Below are 19,226 nucleotides of genomic sequence, written 5' to 3'. Positions count from 1 at the left end.
AGTTTCAACTCTAATACAAATCTAAATAAAGTAAAAATCTTTTCTTCCCTTTTTTACCAAGAAAACACGATCCACAGTTAATATCGGGCGTGATTCATGCCGTAATATCTGGCTGATGGCAGATATTTTGGCTCCTCGTTTACCCTTTTTAATCGTCTTCCCTTTAACCCCGATTCTTTGTTTCGCTCGAGCTTGGTTCTTCCCATGTTTGGCCATGCTCGATTCCCGACGTATCACTCATCCACCCCCGAGCTCCGATCTGCGGGCACCCTCAGTTTTACCCGAGCCAGCGACGAATTACGTTGTTCCTCGTTTCTTCATCGGGAAATTGGGGGTAACTTTATCCCCGATTTTACCTGTACACAATGCAAAAACCATTGATCATTTCCCAGAATATCAAATTTTTACAAATAGATTGATCTTTCTGAAGTTTTTGTTTTAATTGGTGTAGTTTGAATGACAACCGCTTTTTGAGCACCATCGACCCGATTGAGTTTCTGCAATTCTATCGGGGAAAAACATAAAAATATATCTGATAGCCATCATTAGGGCAATTGTTTAGAATATATACAGCGCCTAGCTAAACACACTGAAGTTCAATCTTGTTAGTAAATTTTCCCGAATTTTGAACTATCACACGAACTTCAACAAATTTTCTTGAAGTTGACACTGTCACACTTAAGGAAAATTGCCTGAACTTCAAAGAAAATTGATTGTCTTCAAGAAAAATCTATTGAAATTCAAACTATGACAGTTTGAACTTCAAGAAAATTGTGTGCATACATATTGGTAGTCGCCACAAGAAGAAATATTCCATAGTGCTGTCTAGGGGTGGCAAACGAACGGGGTTGGATTGGATATGGACGGGTAGAAAACGAGTAATGTAAAAACGGATAAAATATCATACCCGCGCATATTTAATACAGATTCATATTATCCATAACTTCTTGAATGTGATCACTTTTAGGATAATTTTTAGTTTCCCAAATTTGAGGAACCCTTAATTTGAGTCTTTGCAAATGTATAAGTTAAACTCATTGGTTATCCATTACGTACTTATTTTTTAAGTGAATAATATGGATCTTATCCATATTTGACCCCTTTAAAAAGTTAATTATCTAACTCATTTTTTAGTGGATAATTATTTTTTAAATCCATTTTGCCACCACTAGTCTTGTCTATGCATTTACGATCTTTCTTGTTTGTGCAAAGAATAAAGGGGGAAGTACACAAATAGTCATTTTTAGGACTGCTATTTAGGATTTAGCCAGTATTTATTTTGTCCTGAAAATTTGAACTAAAAAAAATTAGATTGAAAAACTGAAATTCAGGACACACTGGCTAATTTCTAAATAGCAGCCCTCTAGAATAACTACCTGGTATCATTTCTACATATAACCCAAACTATTTGGGCTTTACTGAACTCCAGTAAACAAAAATGGGCTTTAGTAGGCCCATAAATAGAGCCCATGGCCCATTTTGGTTAAACTCCATATTCACATCTTGGAGCGGGAAAAAATAAACCCAAAAAATTTGAACCTCCTCTTCTCTTACTCTCACTCACACTGAACTCTCAATTTCCGGTGGCTCTCCGGCGATTCCTCTATTACTCTCTTTCAAAAGCTTCAATTGGGTCACCGTAATTGCTAGATCTGAATTCACCTCCTTGTTGAAAAATAGGGTTTTATTGCATTTGGGTGCTCCAAATTTCAGAATTTAGGGTTTACTAATGAATCTTTTTGCTGTTGGATTTCTCATAAGATGAGAAAAGAGCAAGAAGAACCAAGCAGCCGCGGGTTTCATAATTTACAGCCACATCGAGACCTCGAATCGAATTGGGGGGTTGACGTGGCCAAAAATTTAGAAGACTATTTGCTTAAAATCTGTTCTGGTGAAATTGCTGCTGCTGACCATGATAATGCTAATTGCCTTTCTGTCAATTTTGCTGAAGGTTAGTTCATTTTCAGCATAATAATATTTCTTTTTTTGTGGTTCCTAAATATGTAATTTTTCTTTCAAGAAAATGAAGAAATTTTTAAGGTTGTAGTATTAATGTTTGTGTTTTAATTATTTGGGACGCGTAGCTGCATTGCTGCTTCAGGGATCAGTTCAGGTTTACAGCAGGAAGGTTGAATATTTGTATTCATTGGTATTACATGCCTTGGAGTTCATTACCCAGAAAAGGTTATCTCTTTCTTATGATTCTTTTAAGTAAAACTGTTTTTTTTTCTTTGGGTGGTAGAAAGTTTTAATATTTTTTTCCCGTGGCTCATTTTGTCTTCAGCTTTACCATGTAAAAGTTCAGTCTAGCACTGCATTTTTTTACGAGGTTAGTTAGCTCTGCTTGAGCTTCATTATGGGATTAGCTGCTGTGACTGTTAGGTCCTTCAACAATTAGTAACACATTAGGAGTGTTAAGACGATGATGTGATAACTGTTAAAAAATCTTGTCATGGGCTTGAATTTATTCGTTTCCTAGAAAACTAGAGCTTCCTTGAATTTCATAGTATTCATGAGTAGAACCTTTTCTTACACTGGTTAGTTGAATTTAAGTTCCAACCTGGAGATAAACAATTGGGAGAGTTGTATTGATCGGTGGTCAGTGATCACAATGCGATGTGCACATTACAGTATCTTGATGACATTCGTCATACTTTTGGTCTGAAATTTAGGTTGTTTCTCTAGGTTATTGATGTTTACCTATATTTTAATTGTGGGTATGTCAACTGAGGAATTAAGAAGCAAGTTATATTAAAGTCTCACACGAAAACTTGTGCGAGGCGATCTGAACTAACTGGAGTCAGGAGGACCAACGGGTTTCAGAGACAAGTGTGAAGTGTTATGGGACTTTATACGTGTCTCTCGGAAAAGTAAGAATTGAAGCTCGTGCAGGATCTTATAACATCAAATGCTTTTCACAAGGATACCATTCTCATTACTCTTCCATCCCCATCTATGTATCACCTTTTTCCTTTTTGAGACATCTGAAAAGGATTGTCAGGGTTCTACTAATAATTGTTTCACAAATTGTAAGAATTCAATTGCTCCAAGTTAAACTTTGATGTCGCTACTTTTTATTAGCTACTACTGCCACTTATATGATACATAAGCCAAATTAATATTTTAGACTACATGCCAAACGGAGTTGTGCAATATAAAAATGTGACAAAGGTATTAATTTGGTTCCGATCTTGAGGGCAGGCTGCTGGAAAATAATTCATCTAACTGGTTGTTGATACGTTATGTATTTCACTGCGAAGAAAAAAGGATTGTAGTACAGCTCATAATACTTATTCAGTGCTTATATACTAAAAAACTGAAAACCAATAATGTCATATTTTCCATCAAATCAGCGAGCAGGACCACCCAGAAAGTGCATCAGCACAGGCAGAGGAAAATGCTAATGATGAAGAGAATGATCCATTCTGGGTCTCAGAAGAAATCCCTGGTAGCTCTTTATTTCTCTACTGTTTTGGTGAATAACCAGAATTCAAAATCACCATCTTCATCATCATCATTATAAATTTTGTTTGGCAGTGGAAGCAAAGAACTTGCTGGATAGTGCAACACATAGGGATTCTTCACTGACCCAGTTAGTGAAACCCCCTGCAAATCTGGTTGTCCGTGAAGGTGATTGCCTGGACTCTACAGGAGATTCAGGAGAACTAGAGTCTTACTTGGTATGGTACTGTTTCTGTCTGCAGTAGAAGTAAAGTTGCTGTTATATTAAGTAGTTATGTCATTACTTGCAGCTAGCCACATGTGATCTTTACCGAGATTTTATTCTGTTGGACTCCTGTGATGCTGTAGCAGTGGATAATTTTTGGAACAACGATGTTGCGGGGAAGGGGCTAAACAATAGCTGCAGGGGTGGTTCTGTAGGTTCCAAACATCGAAAGAGCTTTCTCTCTCCCACTAGAGTTACTGAGGGCACCGCCAACAAGTTTTCAGCTCAAAAGAGCCACGATGCTAATTTTTGTATGCCACCAAGGGTTGAGCCTGAGTTTGGTCCTGCAAGTTATAAAGGTGATTGTGACATGCCTGATAATTACGATAATGGTAATTGTGATATTCCTGATAATTACGACGATGGACATGGAGGTGAAGATGGATACCCAGAGCCTAGAGATTCAGATGACTCTGACGATGAAGACCCATGGAAACCCTTGAATCCCCATGAACCTGGCGATTTGAAAGTAAAACCTTACAGAAAAGGTTGCAAAGCTTCCTTTCCTATTATGTGCTTTTCTTTAACTGTTAATTTTGTGATCTAATATATAGATTTCATGCATTCAAGCAGTTAATTTTAGTAGAAGGCAGGGTGTGGATTCCAGAAAACGTGCATCTTTGGCTATAGAGTTTACACTTGCAAGATTACATGGTACCACCAGTTCAGACCTCAATGATATATGGGAGAAAAAATATTGTGCCATGAAAAAGCAGGGAGACTCACAATCTCCTCCTCCTTATGAGAAGGTTTTGTTTATTGATCTTGTATTTGTGTGTAATATTGCATGTCCAAATTGTTTCATTGTACTGGATTTCTTTTTGCAGCTGCGAGAATCACTTATTAGGGGGTTGAACGAAGATTATGATGACCTGTTTAGTCCTAAGGAAAACAATGAAGAAAATGAATATGATAGTGGAGATCCTGATTTTGGGCAACCTGATTATGACGTACCAGAATTGGCAGATGCGAATGAGGATGTAACTCAACACGGTGAAAAGGTTTGGTAAACTACATAAGCTGTTTTACTATTTTAGAAATGTGTATTCAAGCTGGCTCAATCTGGCATGGACAAGTTATGCTCATATATTCTCATTCTGCAGCATAAAAATTATGGTTCACCCTTTGACAATGGCACTCATGAATATCCCGATGCTCATGCAAACCTTGAAGATCTTTGTCGCTCCCACTTAGTAAGACTAAAAACGCTATTTTTCCTTTTAATTTGTGATGCAGAAGATAATGTTGTTAGAGTTATTTTTATATGATATGTTTGCTAGCTTGTAAACGCCTCCCCCCCCCCCCCCAAAACAAAAAAAAACCTGCATGCCTCACTGTAGGTCCATGCATCTATGAGGTTTTGTTAATGCTTATAAATTTACACTATTTTTTCAATCCAAAATGGGACAAGATGGCGATTTCACTAGCATGGCCTCTAAATGTCTTATCATGGTATTGTTAAAGGCGTTGGAACGGACTAATAAGGAAAGTGTGTTATCTAAATTGAAACAAAGGGAGTAGATTAGGAAATTTTCACAAAATTCTCCAATTTTTCCTACTCAAAACACTAATTAAATGATAATCACAATGATGGATTCATGAATAATAATCAAATTCGAGTAAAAAACACTTACCCCGATCAAATCCTTGAAAATCCCTTCCAATATCGCCCAAAACCGAGCTCTCTAACTCAAAAGATGAAAAATAACTCTAACCCTCGATTCAGTCCCTTTTCTGCCCAGTTATTCCAGTTCCGCGGACCAACAACCGCTTCTGCGGCTACGCACCTGCGGAAAATCCATCGCAGGTGCGGCTTTTCATTAAGCCTACGGACCTTCCACATCTGCGGAACACTAAGCGCATTTGCACTTCCGCTTCTGCGGACAAGGGCTCGCTTTTACGAGCACACTTCTGCGGACTCCTGACCGCACCTGCGGTCCTTAAGCAGCTGACCAAACTTCGCTTCTACGGCTCAGAGGTCGCTTCTGCGGTGCCGCACCTGCGGCCCAAAGTGCGCAGGTGCGATTGCACCAGACTCAGCTGTTCTTCAGCAATCAACCTAAGTTCGAATGAACCCGATTTCAATTCGAATCACACCCGGGCCCCCCGGGACCCCGTCAAAACATACCATCAAGTCCCAAATCACATAACGGACCTACCCGATGCCTAAAATCACATCCAACAACATCAATTCTACGAATCGCAACCCAATTCAAATCTATTGAATCCATGAACAATCTAATTCCAAAACTAACGCCGATTCATACCACACCAACTCCGATTGACCTCAAATTTTGCGCACAAGTCATAAATGACACAACGGACCTATTCCAACTCCCGGAACTAAAATCCGGACCCGATATCAACAAAGTCAACCCTCGGTCAAACTTCTCAACCTTCCAAACCTTCAACTTTCCAACTTTTGTCAATTCTAGCCAAAACGACCTACAGACCCGCAAATCAATATCCGGACACACTCCTAAGTCCAAAATTACCAGACAGAGCTGTCAGAATCATCAAAACTCCATTCCGTAATCGCCTACACAAAATCAAACTCCGGTGAACTCTTTCAACTCCGAAACTCACCCGAAACCAAACCAACTACCCTGCCAAGTCACATAACCATAATATAACATAGAGGAGGCAATAAATAGGGGAACGAGGCTAAAATACTCAAAACGACCGGCCGAGTCGTTACAGAAGGGTACCACTAGACAAGGAAATATTGCTGGCAAGCTATACGTTAATTGTTAAAGGTGATTACTCACTCCGTCCCAATTTATGTGGCATTATTTGACCGGGCACATAGATTAGGAAATAAAGAAATTTTTTTGAAATATGTGGTCCAAAACAAGTTTTAGTCATTTGTGTGGCTATAAATCATCTCAATCAACGGTAAAAAGGGAATTTTAAATTCAAATTATTTCTAAATATAGAAATGTGATATTCTTTTTGGGACAGACTAAAAAGGAAAGCGTGCCACATAAATTGGGACAAAAGGAGTACTAAACATGCATCTAAATAAGAAACTTTAAAAGGTTTTTGAATTTGATTTGTATGGTTTTTAGTTTGCATAATTCACTTAATTGCAAGTTCTTTCGATTCATTGCCCATATATAATTGCCGTTTGCATTTTATAGCTTGTTTTCCTGCATTACATATATATGCTTGCTTCGTCTGATTTATCTGTTGTGATGGTATTTGATTCGAAATAGAAATTTATAAAGGAAAGTTCATAAGCTAAAAATATAAGAAACCAAAAATATCTCTAGTGGTTTTCAAGATGTCATGTCATTCCATTAGAGATTTGTTTTTGGGAAACAAAAGAAGCCATTAGAGCATTTCATTAAGGGCAAATGTAAAGATTAAAGCGCTCCCAAATATTGAAACGTGTCTAGTTTTAGAACATACTAAAAATGAAGTATCAATGGTGGCATATGTTTTGTGTTTGCTCGTTCTTTGGGAAAGCATGTGCTCTAAATTCGCACTTAAAGTTCCACAGACTAACAATGAAGTATCAATGGAGGGAGTTTTTTTTTGTTTGCTCCTTTATTAGGAAGGAATTTGCTCTGAAGTTGCACTTAAAGATCCTTTAGACCTTGACACATTTTCATGCTTTTCTCCTTTGACCACAATGGCTTATTAGTTTCCCAAAAATTCACAAAAATGTTATTTGCTACTTATTTGGATCTTTTTTTTTGGTTTTGACTGATCATTTTTGTAACCTAATGTTTTGTCTAGGATGCTCTTCTAGATAACCTTGCTGAAACTGAAAAGCAGAGTGAACTGGCTGCTCGAGTTTCAACATGGAGGCAGAGAATTGAGCAGAACTTGGAGGAACAAGTATGTAGTCCAACAGTACTCATTCTTATGTTCTCTGTTGAGTTACGGTTCTTACTGCTCCAGTGTTTGCATACAGGACTCACATCCACCCTTTGATATTGCTGAATATGGGGCTCGGGTTTTGGGCAAGTTATCGCTGGAAGGGAATAGTACAAACTCGATGTCTTTTTCTGATGTTGTCATGGGCCAAAAGAAGCATGATGTTGCTCGAACATTTTCTGCACTTCTGCAATTGGTATAATTCCTTGTCGAGAAATTACAACTTTGGTTCAGCTATAGCTTAAAAAGTAGATAGAAGAACATAAAGTTCTCTTTTTCACCAGTGGCTTTTATGGGCAGTATTATCCTTTTATGTTCTTGTTTATTGCATAAAATCTTGCAGGTAAATAATGGTGATGTTGATTTGGAAAAGGGTAGAACAAACGAGTTCACTTGTTACACAGCTGTGAATCCCTTCTATGTTCGACTCCTTAGGCGTGATAATAGGCCGAAGATGCAGCTGCAGTCTCCGAAAGAGAGAGCAAACTCTTCCATTTCCAATCGGTATAGAAAGCGAAAGAACAAAGGTAAAGAAAACCAAGCACCTCTTGGTTCATCGCCTTCAGCACCCAGTTCAGCTTGCAGTTTTGCGGTGAAGTTTGGAAAGTTTAGTGGAACTAGGTGCACGCCTGAGAGCAAGAAAAGAAGGAAGTCCAGAATAGTGGAACCAGTTGAATTACATACTGCATTGTGATGTATATATGCTCTAATTTCATGTATGCCATGCCTCTCTCTCTCTCTCTCTCTCTCTCTCTCTCTCTCTCTCTCTCTCTCAAGATGTACTTGTAATGATTACCGATAACCAATTTTTTTTCCCCAGATAACAAAATAACCAATTGGCTGCCGAAATTTGTAATATTTCTTTCTTCTTAACTTAATTAGGCTCAGTGTTGTGCTTAGCAAGGACGACTGTAAACAGTTTTTTAGGTGTTTCAGAGCTAAATTTTCGTTGGTCATTTCTATGGAGAAACGAGTGTAATATGTCATGAGTTTCCAGTTATGTACCTTAGTGTGTGTGTAGAACTAAATAGATTAAACCAACAAACGAATGGTAACCATTGTTTCTACAGAAGATCAAGTTTAACTTTCAAGAATGTTCCTGAAATGGTTGTGAACATTACATTGCTTATATTACAGTACTTTCTTTTTTCACGTTTGGGGTGTATGTTCAAGTCGTCTCAATATCATGTTCGCCTTAAGAAAATGTTGAAGCCGACTTTGGCATTATCAATACAAGTATCTGTCCCTGCCCGTCAGGTTCTATTAACTCCCCGCCGTTCTTGTAACTGTCAATTGTTATTTTCTTTTCCATTCTAATTTACGAGCCAAACTTGAAGAGCAATTAAAACAAAGACTATCCGCGTGAAGGGTCAAAATTCCATTTAACTATGTTTTTTACATATAGTAGTATTTAATATTTTCAGATCTATGGAAATGTCAAAATTACTCTTTCCATCTCAAAAGGAATGACAGGGTTTTCGGTAGAAGGGTGGAAGTATTTGATTTGTGTTAACTTGGATATCTTTTCTATTATGTAGCTTAAGTGGAAGAAAATATTAAAATACACATATTCAAAAGATAGTTTGTAATCTGAAAGATTAAATTATTAAAAATTCTGAGCATTAAAAATACTATAAGCCACGATTTTCTACAATTAAGAAAATATTAAAAAATCTTCAAATGATAAAATATTTGGCTCACCAAATTATAAAGTCATTTGAAATAAGACAGAGAACGCTATATATAAGGTGGAGGTAAAAAATCAATCTTAATCTCGTAAAGTTTAAATTTAAATTCAAGGCAGGTATATGTTTGAATGCATTGTGCGTGTGTATATTAAGTGTGAATTCATTAATAAATTCAACAAAGTAAAGCCCCCAATAATGGTGGAGTTGTTGGTGTCACGTTAGTAACGTGAGCAACACGTCGCGATATTGAAACGCAACTGTTAGATGTATAATAATTGACTTCCACATTTCTGATTGGTTCATTGCTTTGACTATTCAGATTTTAGCAGCTATACTTTCTGAACATATGATCTTCTTGGATCGTGTTTATTAAAATAAAAAAAATCCCTTCTCCTGCTAAATTATTTCTCCTATTTTGAGTAAAAAGAAATGTCAATAATTATATTTTATAAATGAGGCCCAAAAAATGAAATTAATCAAGTATAGTGTTAAACTGATGAGAAGAAGAAAGCAACCGAAATCACGAGACAGAGAGATAGAGAGAGAGAGAATTGAGATCTTAGCTCACTTCTATTTGTATCGAAAATTAACTCAACTGAATATAGAGAAAGGAAATAGTCGGTTATATACAGTAACCTAACTAACTTTCTAACTATGGTTAACTAACTACAACTCTAACAACCCGGGTTAAGTTAAAATAAGAGTACGACCTCTAAGGCACCTTAGTGTAAGTATCTAATACTTCTACACCCCACCCCCCTCAAGCTAGGGGAAATGAAGATGTTCTTCATCCCTAGCTTGGACAATAAATAGTGATATTGATGTCTGCTGAGACCCTTGGTTAGAAGATCAGCCTGCTGCTCAGAAGAAGCTAAGTAGACAGTCTCCACGAGACCTTGAAGAATCTTTTCACGAATAAAGTGGCAATCTATGTCAATGTGTTTAGTACGTTCATGGAAGCCGGGGTTAGCATCAATTTGTATGGCTGATTTACTGTCACAATACAAAGGCACTAGCAAGGAGAGTGGATCATTGAGTTCTTTGAACAAGCCAGTAAGCCACACAATCTCAGCAACAGTGGAGGCCAAGCTTTTGTACTCTACCTCAACAGAGCTCAGGACACAGTGGATTGCTTCTTGGACTTCCATGAAATAAGAGTGTCCCCATATTTGATCACATAGCCTGTAATAGATTTCCTACTAACTAGACAAGAGGCCCAGTCAGCATCACAAAAGGCCTGAAGCTGATTAGAGCTGGAAGTAGAAAAGAAAATACCAAGGCCAGGAGCCTACTTCACAAATCTCACCACTCTAGTAGCAGCCTCCATATGAGAAGCCTTAGGAGCATGCATAAACTGACTAAGGCATTGAACAACATAGGAAATATCTGGCCTGTTGATGGTGGGATAGAGTAGTCGACCAATAAGTCTCTGATAGCCTCCTGGATCAGGTAACAAGGTGTCCTGAGATTGTCCAACATATTGATCAAATTCTTTAGAAGTAAGGTTGAGATTTAGCTCTAGAGGAGCACCAAGAGGCTTGGAATCAGCTATCCCCAAATCAGAAATCAATTCTAAGGCATATTTCCTCTGATGCATGAGGATGCCATCCTTAGTTCTTGCAAACTCTAGGCCAAGAAAGTACCTAAGATCTCTCAAATCCTTTATCTTAAAGTTGCTTTGCAACACATCTTTTGTGTCTTGAATCAGAGAAGGACCATTCCCTGTGATGAGGAGGTCATCAACATAAATCAGAACAATGACTAACTTGTCTTCTACTTTCTTTGTGAGTAAAGAATAGTCAAGGTGACTCTGAGTGAAGCCAAAATCAAGCAAGGCAGTGGTTAATTTGATATTCCACTGTCTAGAGGCTTTGTTTAAGCCCATAGAGAGTTTTAACTAATCTGCAGGCAAATGCTTGTCAGATGGATGAGAAATGCCTTGAGGCAATTGCATGTATACTTTCTCATGAAGATCTTCATGTAGAAATGCATTAAAGACATCCATCTGATAGATACACCAATCATTGATTGCTGCCAAGGACAATACAGTTCTGACAGTGACCATTTTCACCACTGGTGAAAAGGTCTTTTGGTAATCAATCCCTTATTTCTGACTATAGCCCTTTGTTACTAGCCTTGCTTTGAACCTCTCTATTTAACCAGTGGCCTTGCACTTGATCTTGTATACCCATTTAAAACCTATGGCCTTTTTACTATTAGGAAATGGTACTACTGCCAAGGTATTGTTATCTTCTAAAGCCTGAATTTCAGCCTTCATGGCTTTAACCCACCTACAGTTTTTGGCTGCTTCATAATAGGACTTAGGTTATACATCTGTTGACATCATTGCTACATAACTCTGATATGCAACTGAGAGACTTGCATAACTCAGCATATTAGATAATGGATACAGGCAATTACTAGTTGTTGCCTTCCCTTTATCCAAACTCACAAAATCTTTGAGCCATATGAGAGGTTTGCTTGTTCTTTCAGACTTCCTTAGTGTAGTAAGAGCATGTGTAGTAACCACTATAAAAGCTGTAAGAGTCTGAATCATCTCTGATGCAATGACTTCCATAACATGCATAATTTCTACTAAGCTTGTGGCGTTCTCACCATGTGAGTTGTTCCCTGCATCCTCCTGTACTTCCTGGTAGGGTGCAACATCTCCAGGTGAAATGTGAATAGGTGAGGATGGTGGGTTTTGCTGCTGAGTAGATTCAATTTCACCCTGGTGTTGTAAGTCATCAAAAGAGGGAAACTCCCAATCATAATGAACTTGTTGAGGGAGTGATGGTAAGTCTTTCTGAGAAACAAGGTTGAAAGGGAAAATTGATTCATAGAAGACTACATCTCTACTCACAAATGTTGTCCTGTTGTCAATGTCATATAGTTTATATCCTTTTTGAGTGGGCAGATATCCCAGTAGGACTGCTTTAGCAGCTCTTGGTCCAAATTTGTCCCTTCTCAGCATATTGGTTGCATAACAAAGACAACCAAGAGTTCTCATATGTGAGAAGGAAGGTTGTTTGTGATAAAGCAACTTATATGGCATCTTATTTCCAAGTACTGAATATGATACTCGATTGATAATGTAAACTGCAGTCTCAATGCAATCTCCCTAGAATCTAATTGGTAGATTACCTTGAAATCTAAGTGCTCGAGCAGTTTCAAGGATGTTTCTATGTTTCCTCTCCACCACCCTATTTTATTGTGGTGTGTGTGGACATGAACTTTGGTGAATTGATCCATGTTGATTGATTAGCTCTGCACAATTCTGGTTAAAAATTTCAGTTCCATTATCCGACCTGAAAGTTTTAACCTGTTTTCCAAAATGTGTGTGAACCAAACTAAGGAAGTTTTTAAGTATAGTAACTACATCAGATTTTAGGTGCATGAAGTTCACCCATGTCCATCTAGAAAAATCATCAACCACTGTAAGAAAATACCTTATTCGATTGTATGTAGGCACTTTATAAGGACTCCAGATATCCATATGCAACAAGTTGAAAGTTTCAATAGATTTATTATCACTAGTAGGAAATGGCATTCTAGTCTGCCTAGCTATTGGACATCCATCAAAATGCTCAATGTTGAAACTAACTTTATTCCTAAACTTAGTAATCTTCCTCAATATAGACATATGAACATGTCCCATCCTTTTATGCCAGGTATCTGCTTCTATTGTCTCTGTCACTGCCATAGACCTCTTACTAACTTGTACACTTCGTTTCCTCCGAGAGTGTAGAACATATAAACCTTCTTCCTCTCTACCTATCTCTTTCACCTTCCTAGTGAAGAGATCCTGAAATATGAAGAAGTCAGGAAAGAAAGTGGCATAATAGTTCAAGCTCTTTGTCAACTTTGAAACGGACAAAAGGTTGAACTTAAATGCTAGCACACACAACACATTCTCAAGTAGATCACCTCTAGTTAACTGATAATTCTCTATCTGAGTTATGGCTGCAACCTCTCCATTTGGGAGTTGCACATTTTCAGAATTTTCTACCATTGTACCATTGCATAAAGTATTTTTATCACTAATTATGTGATTTGTTGTCCCTGTATCTACTATCCATTTTAAGTCAGCCTCATTGATTGAAGAAACCATACCTACCATGTTTGCACTGTGTTCAGTCATTGGAGATTTGCTCAGCATATTTAAGATTTGTTGATAATGCTCTTGTGTAAAGTTTGGTGCTTGTGCCTGTGGTCTGTTTCCAGCGTGCTGAGGTATGGTGCTTTCACCACTGCTCCAGTTTCCTCCTACTGCATTAGCCTTATTTTTTCCCTTGAAATCATCAGGATATCCTATGATCTTGTAGCAGTTCTCTTTGAGGTGCCCCTTCATATGACAAAACTCACATTGCATCAGCTTGAAACAGCTATCCTTCGTGTGTCCTTTCATGTTGCAAAAATTCACAACACAGATGACTTTCTCTGCTTCTGTAATCCATTCATTGCAGTGAAAAGGGCAGTTGGCTCCATATGTTCATTTGAATTGTAAGCTCTACCTGCAACTAGTTTTTGACTTTCATCTTGCAAAATTAGTGCATAAGCTTGGTTGACAAAGGGTGTAAGACATCATGAGAAATTGGCTTCAAGCCTGACTGTATCCATCATTAAATCCCATGAGGAATTGTAACAGTCTTTGGCTCCTCAAGTGAGTTACAAAATCCTTCGATTTATCACAACAATGAGGTATAGGCATAATAGAGTCAATCACATCCCATAAGTCTTTCATTTTCGAATAGTAGGTCGAAACAGAGGAAACGCCTTGTGTCATTGTTGCAATTTCCTTATGAAGATGATAAACTCTAGACAAATTCACCTTATCAAACCTCTTTTTTCAGATCATCCCACACAACGTGTGCATCGGTGTGGAACATCACTCCACTAAGCAAATCCTTGCTCACATTACTCATAATCCATGATCTGACCAATGCATTACATCGATCACACTATTTTTCAAGTCCTTTATCCACCATTTGCCCTCCAAACAGAGCCATCTATAAAGCCTAATTTGTTCTTACACTCTAAGGCTAATTTCATTGCTCTACTCCAAATACTATAATTCTCCATACCTGTAAGGACAATTCCGGTTTGAATTACACTTGGCGAATCTGACGGCTGAAGGTAAAGTGGATGATTGTGATCGATCATGCTTGAAACCGAAGTTCCGGCATCAGAACTCACCATCTCTCCAAATTAGGGTTTCAATTTTACGATTTATCGAAGAAATTCTGCGAGCTTTGAAGAAGAATCTCTCGATTTCCTTACCAACTATCGGAAGCAAAATCCCTAGATCATTTCAATTACTGCTCTGATACCATGTTAAGCTGATGAGAAGAAGAAAGCAATTAAAATCACGAAACACACAGAGAGAGAATTGAGAGCTCAGCTCACTTCCATTTGTATCGAAAATGAACTCAACTGAATACAAAGAAAGGAAATAGTCGGTTATATACAGTAACCTAATTAACTTTCTAACTATGGTCAACTAACTACAACTCTAACAACCTGAGTTAAGTTAAAATAAGAGTACAACCTCTAAGGCACCTTAGTACAAGTATCTAATACTTCTACAACTAGTTTTGCTTCAGTACAATCAATATAACATTTTAAAAATGAAAAATCACTTGTGACTGTAGTCAGACAGTATATATATTAGTTCTAAGTCTGAGTTTCAAGTTTTCCTCATAGGATGTTGCCTATCAATAAATCGGCTTATATAGAGACGAACTTAGAATTTTTGGAGTAAACTCAGTTGAACCCATCATTTTCTGTATTGTGAAAATTTGTAAAAATATGAGGTTCCCTCCACAAACATAAGAAAAGTAAGTCAGCCGTATTCGCTTATCAACTCGGCTTAACGCACCCTCACTATATAGGCGCGGACTCTTGGATACGGTATTACTTACCTAATAGCAGCAAAATGCGAAAGTTTCAATGTTGACAGGCTTATTGTTTTCTTTCTTATCTTAAAAAAGGGGAAAGTATGAGAGGGATCACTCCTCGGATGGTATGAAGATTTAAGTTTTGAATCTATATTAAAAATAAAAACTTTAAAATCCATTTAGTTTAAATTCAGAATATAATGCTGCTTATACTAAAGAAACGTAAAAGCTCCTAGAAAAAAAAAATTGATAAATGAAATAGAACAGGAGTATTCCTTTTTGGTGCTGCATTTGGTGATGAAAAGTGAAAACAGAAGGTATAACACGTTAATGCTTATCCTCCATAGTAATGTCAGAAAGCTTAGCTTAAACAAATCAAAATGTATCTTAAATTAGATAAAAGAAGATCTAAAGCACGAAATATTGACGAGTAGAGAAATAATCAAAAGAAATCGACGAGTATTTAGCTAGTTAGTCTAAAATTTTAGTCCAAATGGAGTAAGTATTTCGCAATACACTAAATTAATAAAATCCACTTCAGAGTGAAGCAAGTAATTTGCAATATATAGTATACTAATGAACTTCATATGCACGAAATTCCTATATTGCTTGGATTAGTTGAAAATTGCACTTGCATTCTATTTAGGTGAATGTGTTATTAAGTCGACATACAATTATTGGATACGACTAGGGGGGTTCAAAACCAAACCGAAACCGAAAATCGAACCGAAACTGAAATTTAATGGCTTATTGGTATCGGGTAAACGATTTAACGGGCGGGAACAAATTGAATTTTTTTTATTAACGGCTTATCGGTTTGGGGGCGGATTATTCAATTTTCTTAACGGATAATCCGTTAACCCGTTAAGAATATATATATATATATATATATATATATATATATATATCTCTCTCTCTATATATATATATATTAAAGATCAAAAACCCTTCCACTTCTTCCAGTACTCTATCTCTAAGTTCTAACGCCTAATTCCTAAATAATCAGAATCCTTACGTACTATGCATCAGAAGATCCCAGGCTTGGCTTAGCTTAGCTTATTCTCCCACCCTACAACAAGATTGTTTAAGTTGATGTCTATGGTTCACCTCTGCTTTTGTTTTTTAAAACTAATGCATGTTGTCTATGTTTAATAGAAGAACAACAGTGTTGTGCCACATCTTTTTTCACTCTACAACACATGACACTACATCATTCTTATGTAGGCGTTAACAGACATGTATATCTGGACTCAATGTATAATTTCCTATTCTGAATTTGTATGTTAGGCGATCAGCAAACAATTAATACATGCAATATAGATTGAATTAGGCCGATAAACCGCCCAATAACCGCCCGATAAGAGCTAAACCGATACCAATCCGCCCGATATCGTATCGGGTGGCTAGCGGATTAATACATTTAAAAGCCGATAACCGTTAAGCCAAACCGTTAAGAGTAATTAACCGCCCAATCCGCCCGATAAGCAGCTCTAGATACGACAGAAACTTTCAAGCATATAAGTGACCAGAGGCGGAACAACAATTTGAAGTTTATGGGTTCGAGAATCTAATTTATTTAAGTTACTGGGTTTTAAATTAATAATTAGTATATATTTGATGAATTTCTTGAGATAAATAAAAAATTAGGACAAAAGCTACTGGATTTGGCCGAACCCGTAGATCGTGTTCTAGCTCCGCTCCTGTCAGTGATGCTTTTTTTTTTAAAGCAAATATACCACTAGCGAGTTCTTCCTACCTCAGGTCACGTTTAACTTTTTTTTTCTTCCGTTTCTTCTTTTGATGTGAGTATTAGTACTAACAAATTAATTTCTTTTTTTCGTATTAACATTTGATTATAAATCTCGTACTTAGGATGTCCAATTGTCCATAACGAGCATAGGTCTTCCAAAAAAAAAAAAAGAAGATAGAAGCAACACCATCCTGTCAAAAAGTGAACATACTTGCCCACAAAAAGTAATAAGCCAAAAATAATTAAAAAATATTCTCAAGAGATGCTTAGTTGCATTCGGCTTTTAACTCTAGTGGTAAATACGCTCCACTTCTAACCAAAAGGTTGTGAGTTCGAGTCACCCCAAGAGTAAGATGGTGAATTCTTGTAAGGAAGGAGCCGAAGGTATATCAGAAACAACCTCTCTATTCCAGAATAAGGGTAAGATTTACGTATACCTACACTCCCCAGACCCAACATCAATAGATATTTTCACCTTGAACAACTCCAATAAAGAAGGTAATTTGGAATGTAGCGTAACGTTTCAAATACTTTAGATAAGAAAAAACAAAAAAGAAATCAACGAATTTAGCAATAAACACATTTGTAATTTGACTCTTGCACGTCATACTTTACAAGTTGCACATCTCTAATCCTACACATATCTACAAGTCAAATAATTCCCCAAATTCAAGGCCCAAGTCAACTATGACTGCGTAATAAAGGGCATCCCTTCATTTCAGCACATGCCACGTCAACATCAGGTGCCACATCAGATTGCCACATGTAATAAGACATTCATATGCATTTTCTGACAGTCCGTCATTCTTGCTTTCTTGTCTTTTTTTCTTTGCAAAAATCAATATTTTCCTCTTACCACGCCAACAGCGTGACATTTTTTAAATTCCTCTTAATTATCACCTAGGTGTCTGTGCCCGAGTTTGGAACTGAGTTCCACCGCTTTCTAAATCCAACTCGGCAGCGCAACTCGTTCCGGCCCGAGGTGAATAGCTAGCTCCGGTGGGCGTTTTCCTGTTCATACTTAGTATTCTTTTCAACGACAATAACCGAGCCGCCGGTGATCTCGATTGACTCGCCGGTGAACTCAATCTGAGTCCCATTTCCAAATCGTCTTCCAATTCGTTCCTCGGTACCTCTATTCTCACTCCCGTAAGATCCAATCCTTTTCTCCGCCCACCTAACGACGTTGTATTAACACTGCTATTCTGCCCCTCCTGGTGCTGACACGTGTTGCACAAACCGGAACTCGAACCCGGTTCAGCCGCTTCATTCACCGTCACCGCTACCTCAGCCCGGTTGTTGTCCGGTTCGGTAGCTGGTTCCACCGGCGACCGACAGAGAGGGCAGGTAGAATGAGAATGAAACCACATATCAATACACTCCAAATGAAAAGAGTGATTACACTTGGGCAAAACACGGCCATTTTCATTCTCCTCAAATTCCGATAAACAAACCGCACATTCAAGCTGTTCAGGGTGAGTCTTCGATGAATAAACAAAAGCCGGTAGCGAGTTAAGAACCGACGGTTCTAAACCCCGGTTCGCATCAGACAAACCAGAAGTAGGGTTATCAACGTAGAACACAATATGAGTACGGCGGTGGTGGATTCTCCGGCGACGGAGGATTTCATGGCGGCGCTGACGGAGAAGGTACCAACGAGCATAAAGATGAAGACCCACCATAAAAACAACAACGGTGAATAAGACAACAATAGCGCTTAGCATTATTTTTCCACTTAATGCATAGCCTTTGGAGGATGAATCAATTAACGGATCGTGGAGCATACTTGGGTTATCGTTATCCATTGTAGAAATTAAATATGTAGAAAAAGATAGCACACAGAAAAATGGATATATGGAATTAGAACGAAGAGATAAGGGATGATGTGAATATGTATATATAAAGAGGGAAAAGGAACAAGGAAAGTTCTTGTTGGTTTCGGTGGAAAAGGAGAGAGTTTAGGTATGGTGGTTTTAGTAGTGAGAGTTGCAGAATAATGTGATATTGGAAATCTATAAGACGCCATTGTTGACGCGGGATTGGTGAAATGACTGAAAGGCCCTTGGATCTTCCCGCGTGTACACAGTTGAATGTTTGTCAATTACAACGAAAATGAAATGGAAAAGGTTTGTTAGTTTCGTTGAATTATGGAGTAGTTAAGTTTTCTGATTAAAAGTTGCGTTTAGTGATCCGGTTAGTTAATTCAAAGATCTTTATGGTGTTTCCATTAATGTATTTTCATTTATGACAAGGACGTAACTACTCTCTTCGTTCTATAATAT

The 19,226-nt window shown here is 37.7% G+C and overlaps 2 protein-coding genes across 2 annotated transcripts; one reads left to right on the top strand and one right to left on the bottom strand.

Annotated features, from left to right (window-relative positions):
• The first annotated feature begins 1,520 nt into the window (after positions 1 to 1,520).
• On the top strand, positions 1,521 to 8,458 carry LOC107782317 (condensin-2 complex subunit H2). Its single transcript, XM_016603192.2, has 11 exons — positions 1,521 to 1,951; positions 2,085 to 2,184; positions 3,354 to 3,448; positions 3,538 to 3,680; positions 3,753 to 4,215; positions 4,301 to 4,476; positions 4,555 to 4,728; positions 4,831 to 4,920; positions 7,469 to 7,570; positions 7,647 to 7,805; positions 7,953 to 8,458. The coding sequence occupies exons 1-11, from the start codon at positions 1,762 to 1,764 to the stop codon at positions 8,301 to 8,303; spliced, it is 2,043 nt and encodes a 680-aa protein (XP_016458678.2). The 5' UTR covers positions 1,521 to 1,761; the 3' UTR covers positions 8,304 to 8,458.
• A 9,052-nt stretch (positions 8,459 to 17,510) lies between these two features.
• On the bottom strand, positions 17,511 to 18,992 carry LOC107782318 (RING-H2 finger protein ATL2-like). The gene has a single exon (XM_016603193.2). The coding sequence runs from the start codon at positions 18,747 to 18,749 to the stop codon at positions 17,841 to 17,843; it is 909 nt and encodes a 302-aa protein (XP_016458679.1). The 5' UTR covers positions 18,750 to 18,992; the 3' UTR covers positions 17,511 to 17,840.
• Positions 18,993 to 19,226: the final 234 nt, after the last annotated feature.

Source organism: Nicotiana tabacum, chromosome 14 (assembly GCF_000715075.1).
Source record: "Nicotiana tabacum cultivar K326 chromosome 14, ASM71507v2, whole genome shotgun sequence".
NCBI classification, from domain to species: domain Eukaryota; kingdom Viridiplantae; phylum Streptophyta; class Magnoliopsida; order Solanales; family Solanaceae; genus Nicotiana; species Nicotiana tabacum.
Note: the sequence above shows the minus strand (reverse complement) of the source record. Positions and strands in the feature narration are given on the sequence as shown.

Excerpts from the sequence above, each read along its gene's own strand:
- LOC107782317 (XM_016603192.2), top strand. The coding sequence starts at position 1,762 with ATGAGAAAAGAGCAAGAAGAACCAAGCAGCCGCGGGTTTCATAATTTA. Across the intron at positions 2,185-3,353 it reads GAGTTCATTACCCAGAAAAG|CGAGCAGGACCACCCAGAAA; the intron begins GTTATCTCTTTC and ends CCATCAAATCAG. Across the intron at positions 3,681-3,752 it reads GAGAACTAGAGTCTTACTTG|CTAGCCACATGTGATCTTTA; the intron begins GTATGGTACTGT and ends CATTACTTGCAG.
- LOC107782318 (XM_016603193.2), bottom strand. The coding sequence starts at position 18,749 with ATGGATAACGATAACCCAAGTATGCTCCACGATCCGTTAATTGATTCA.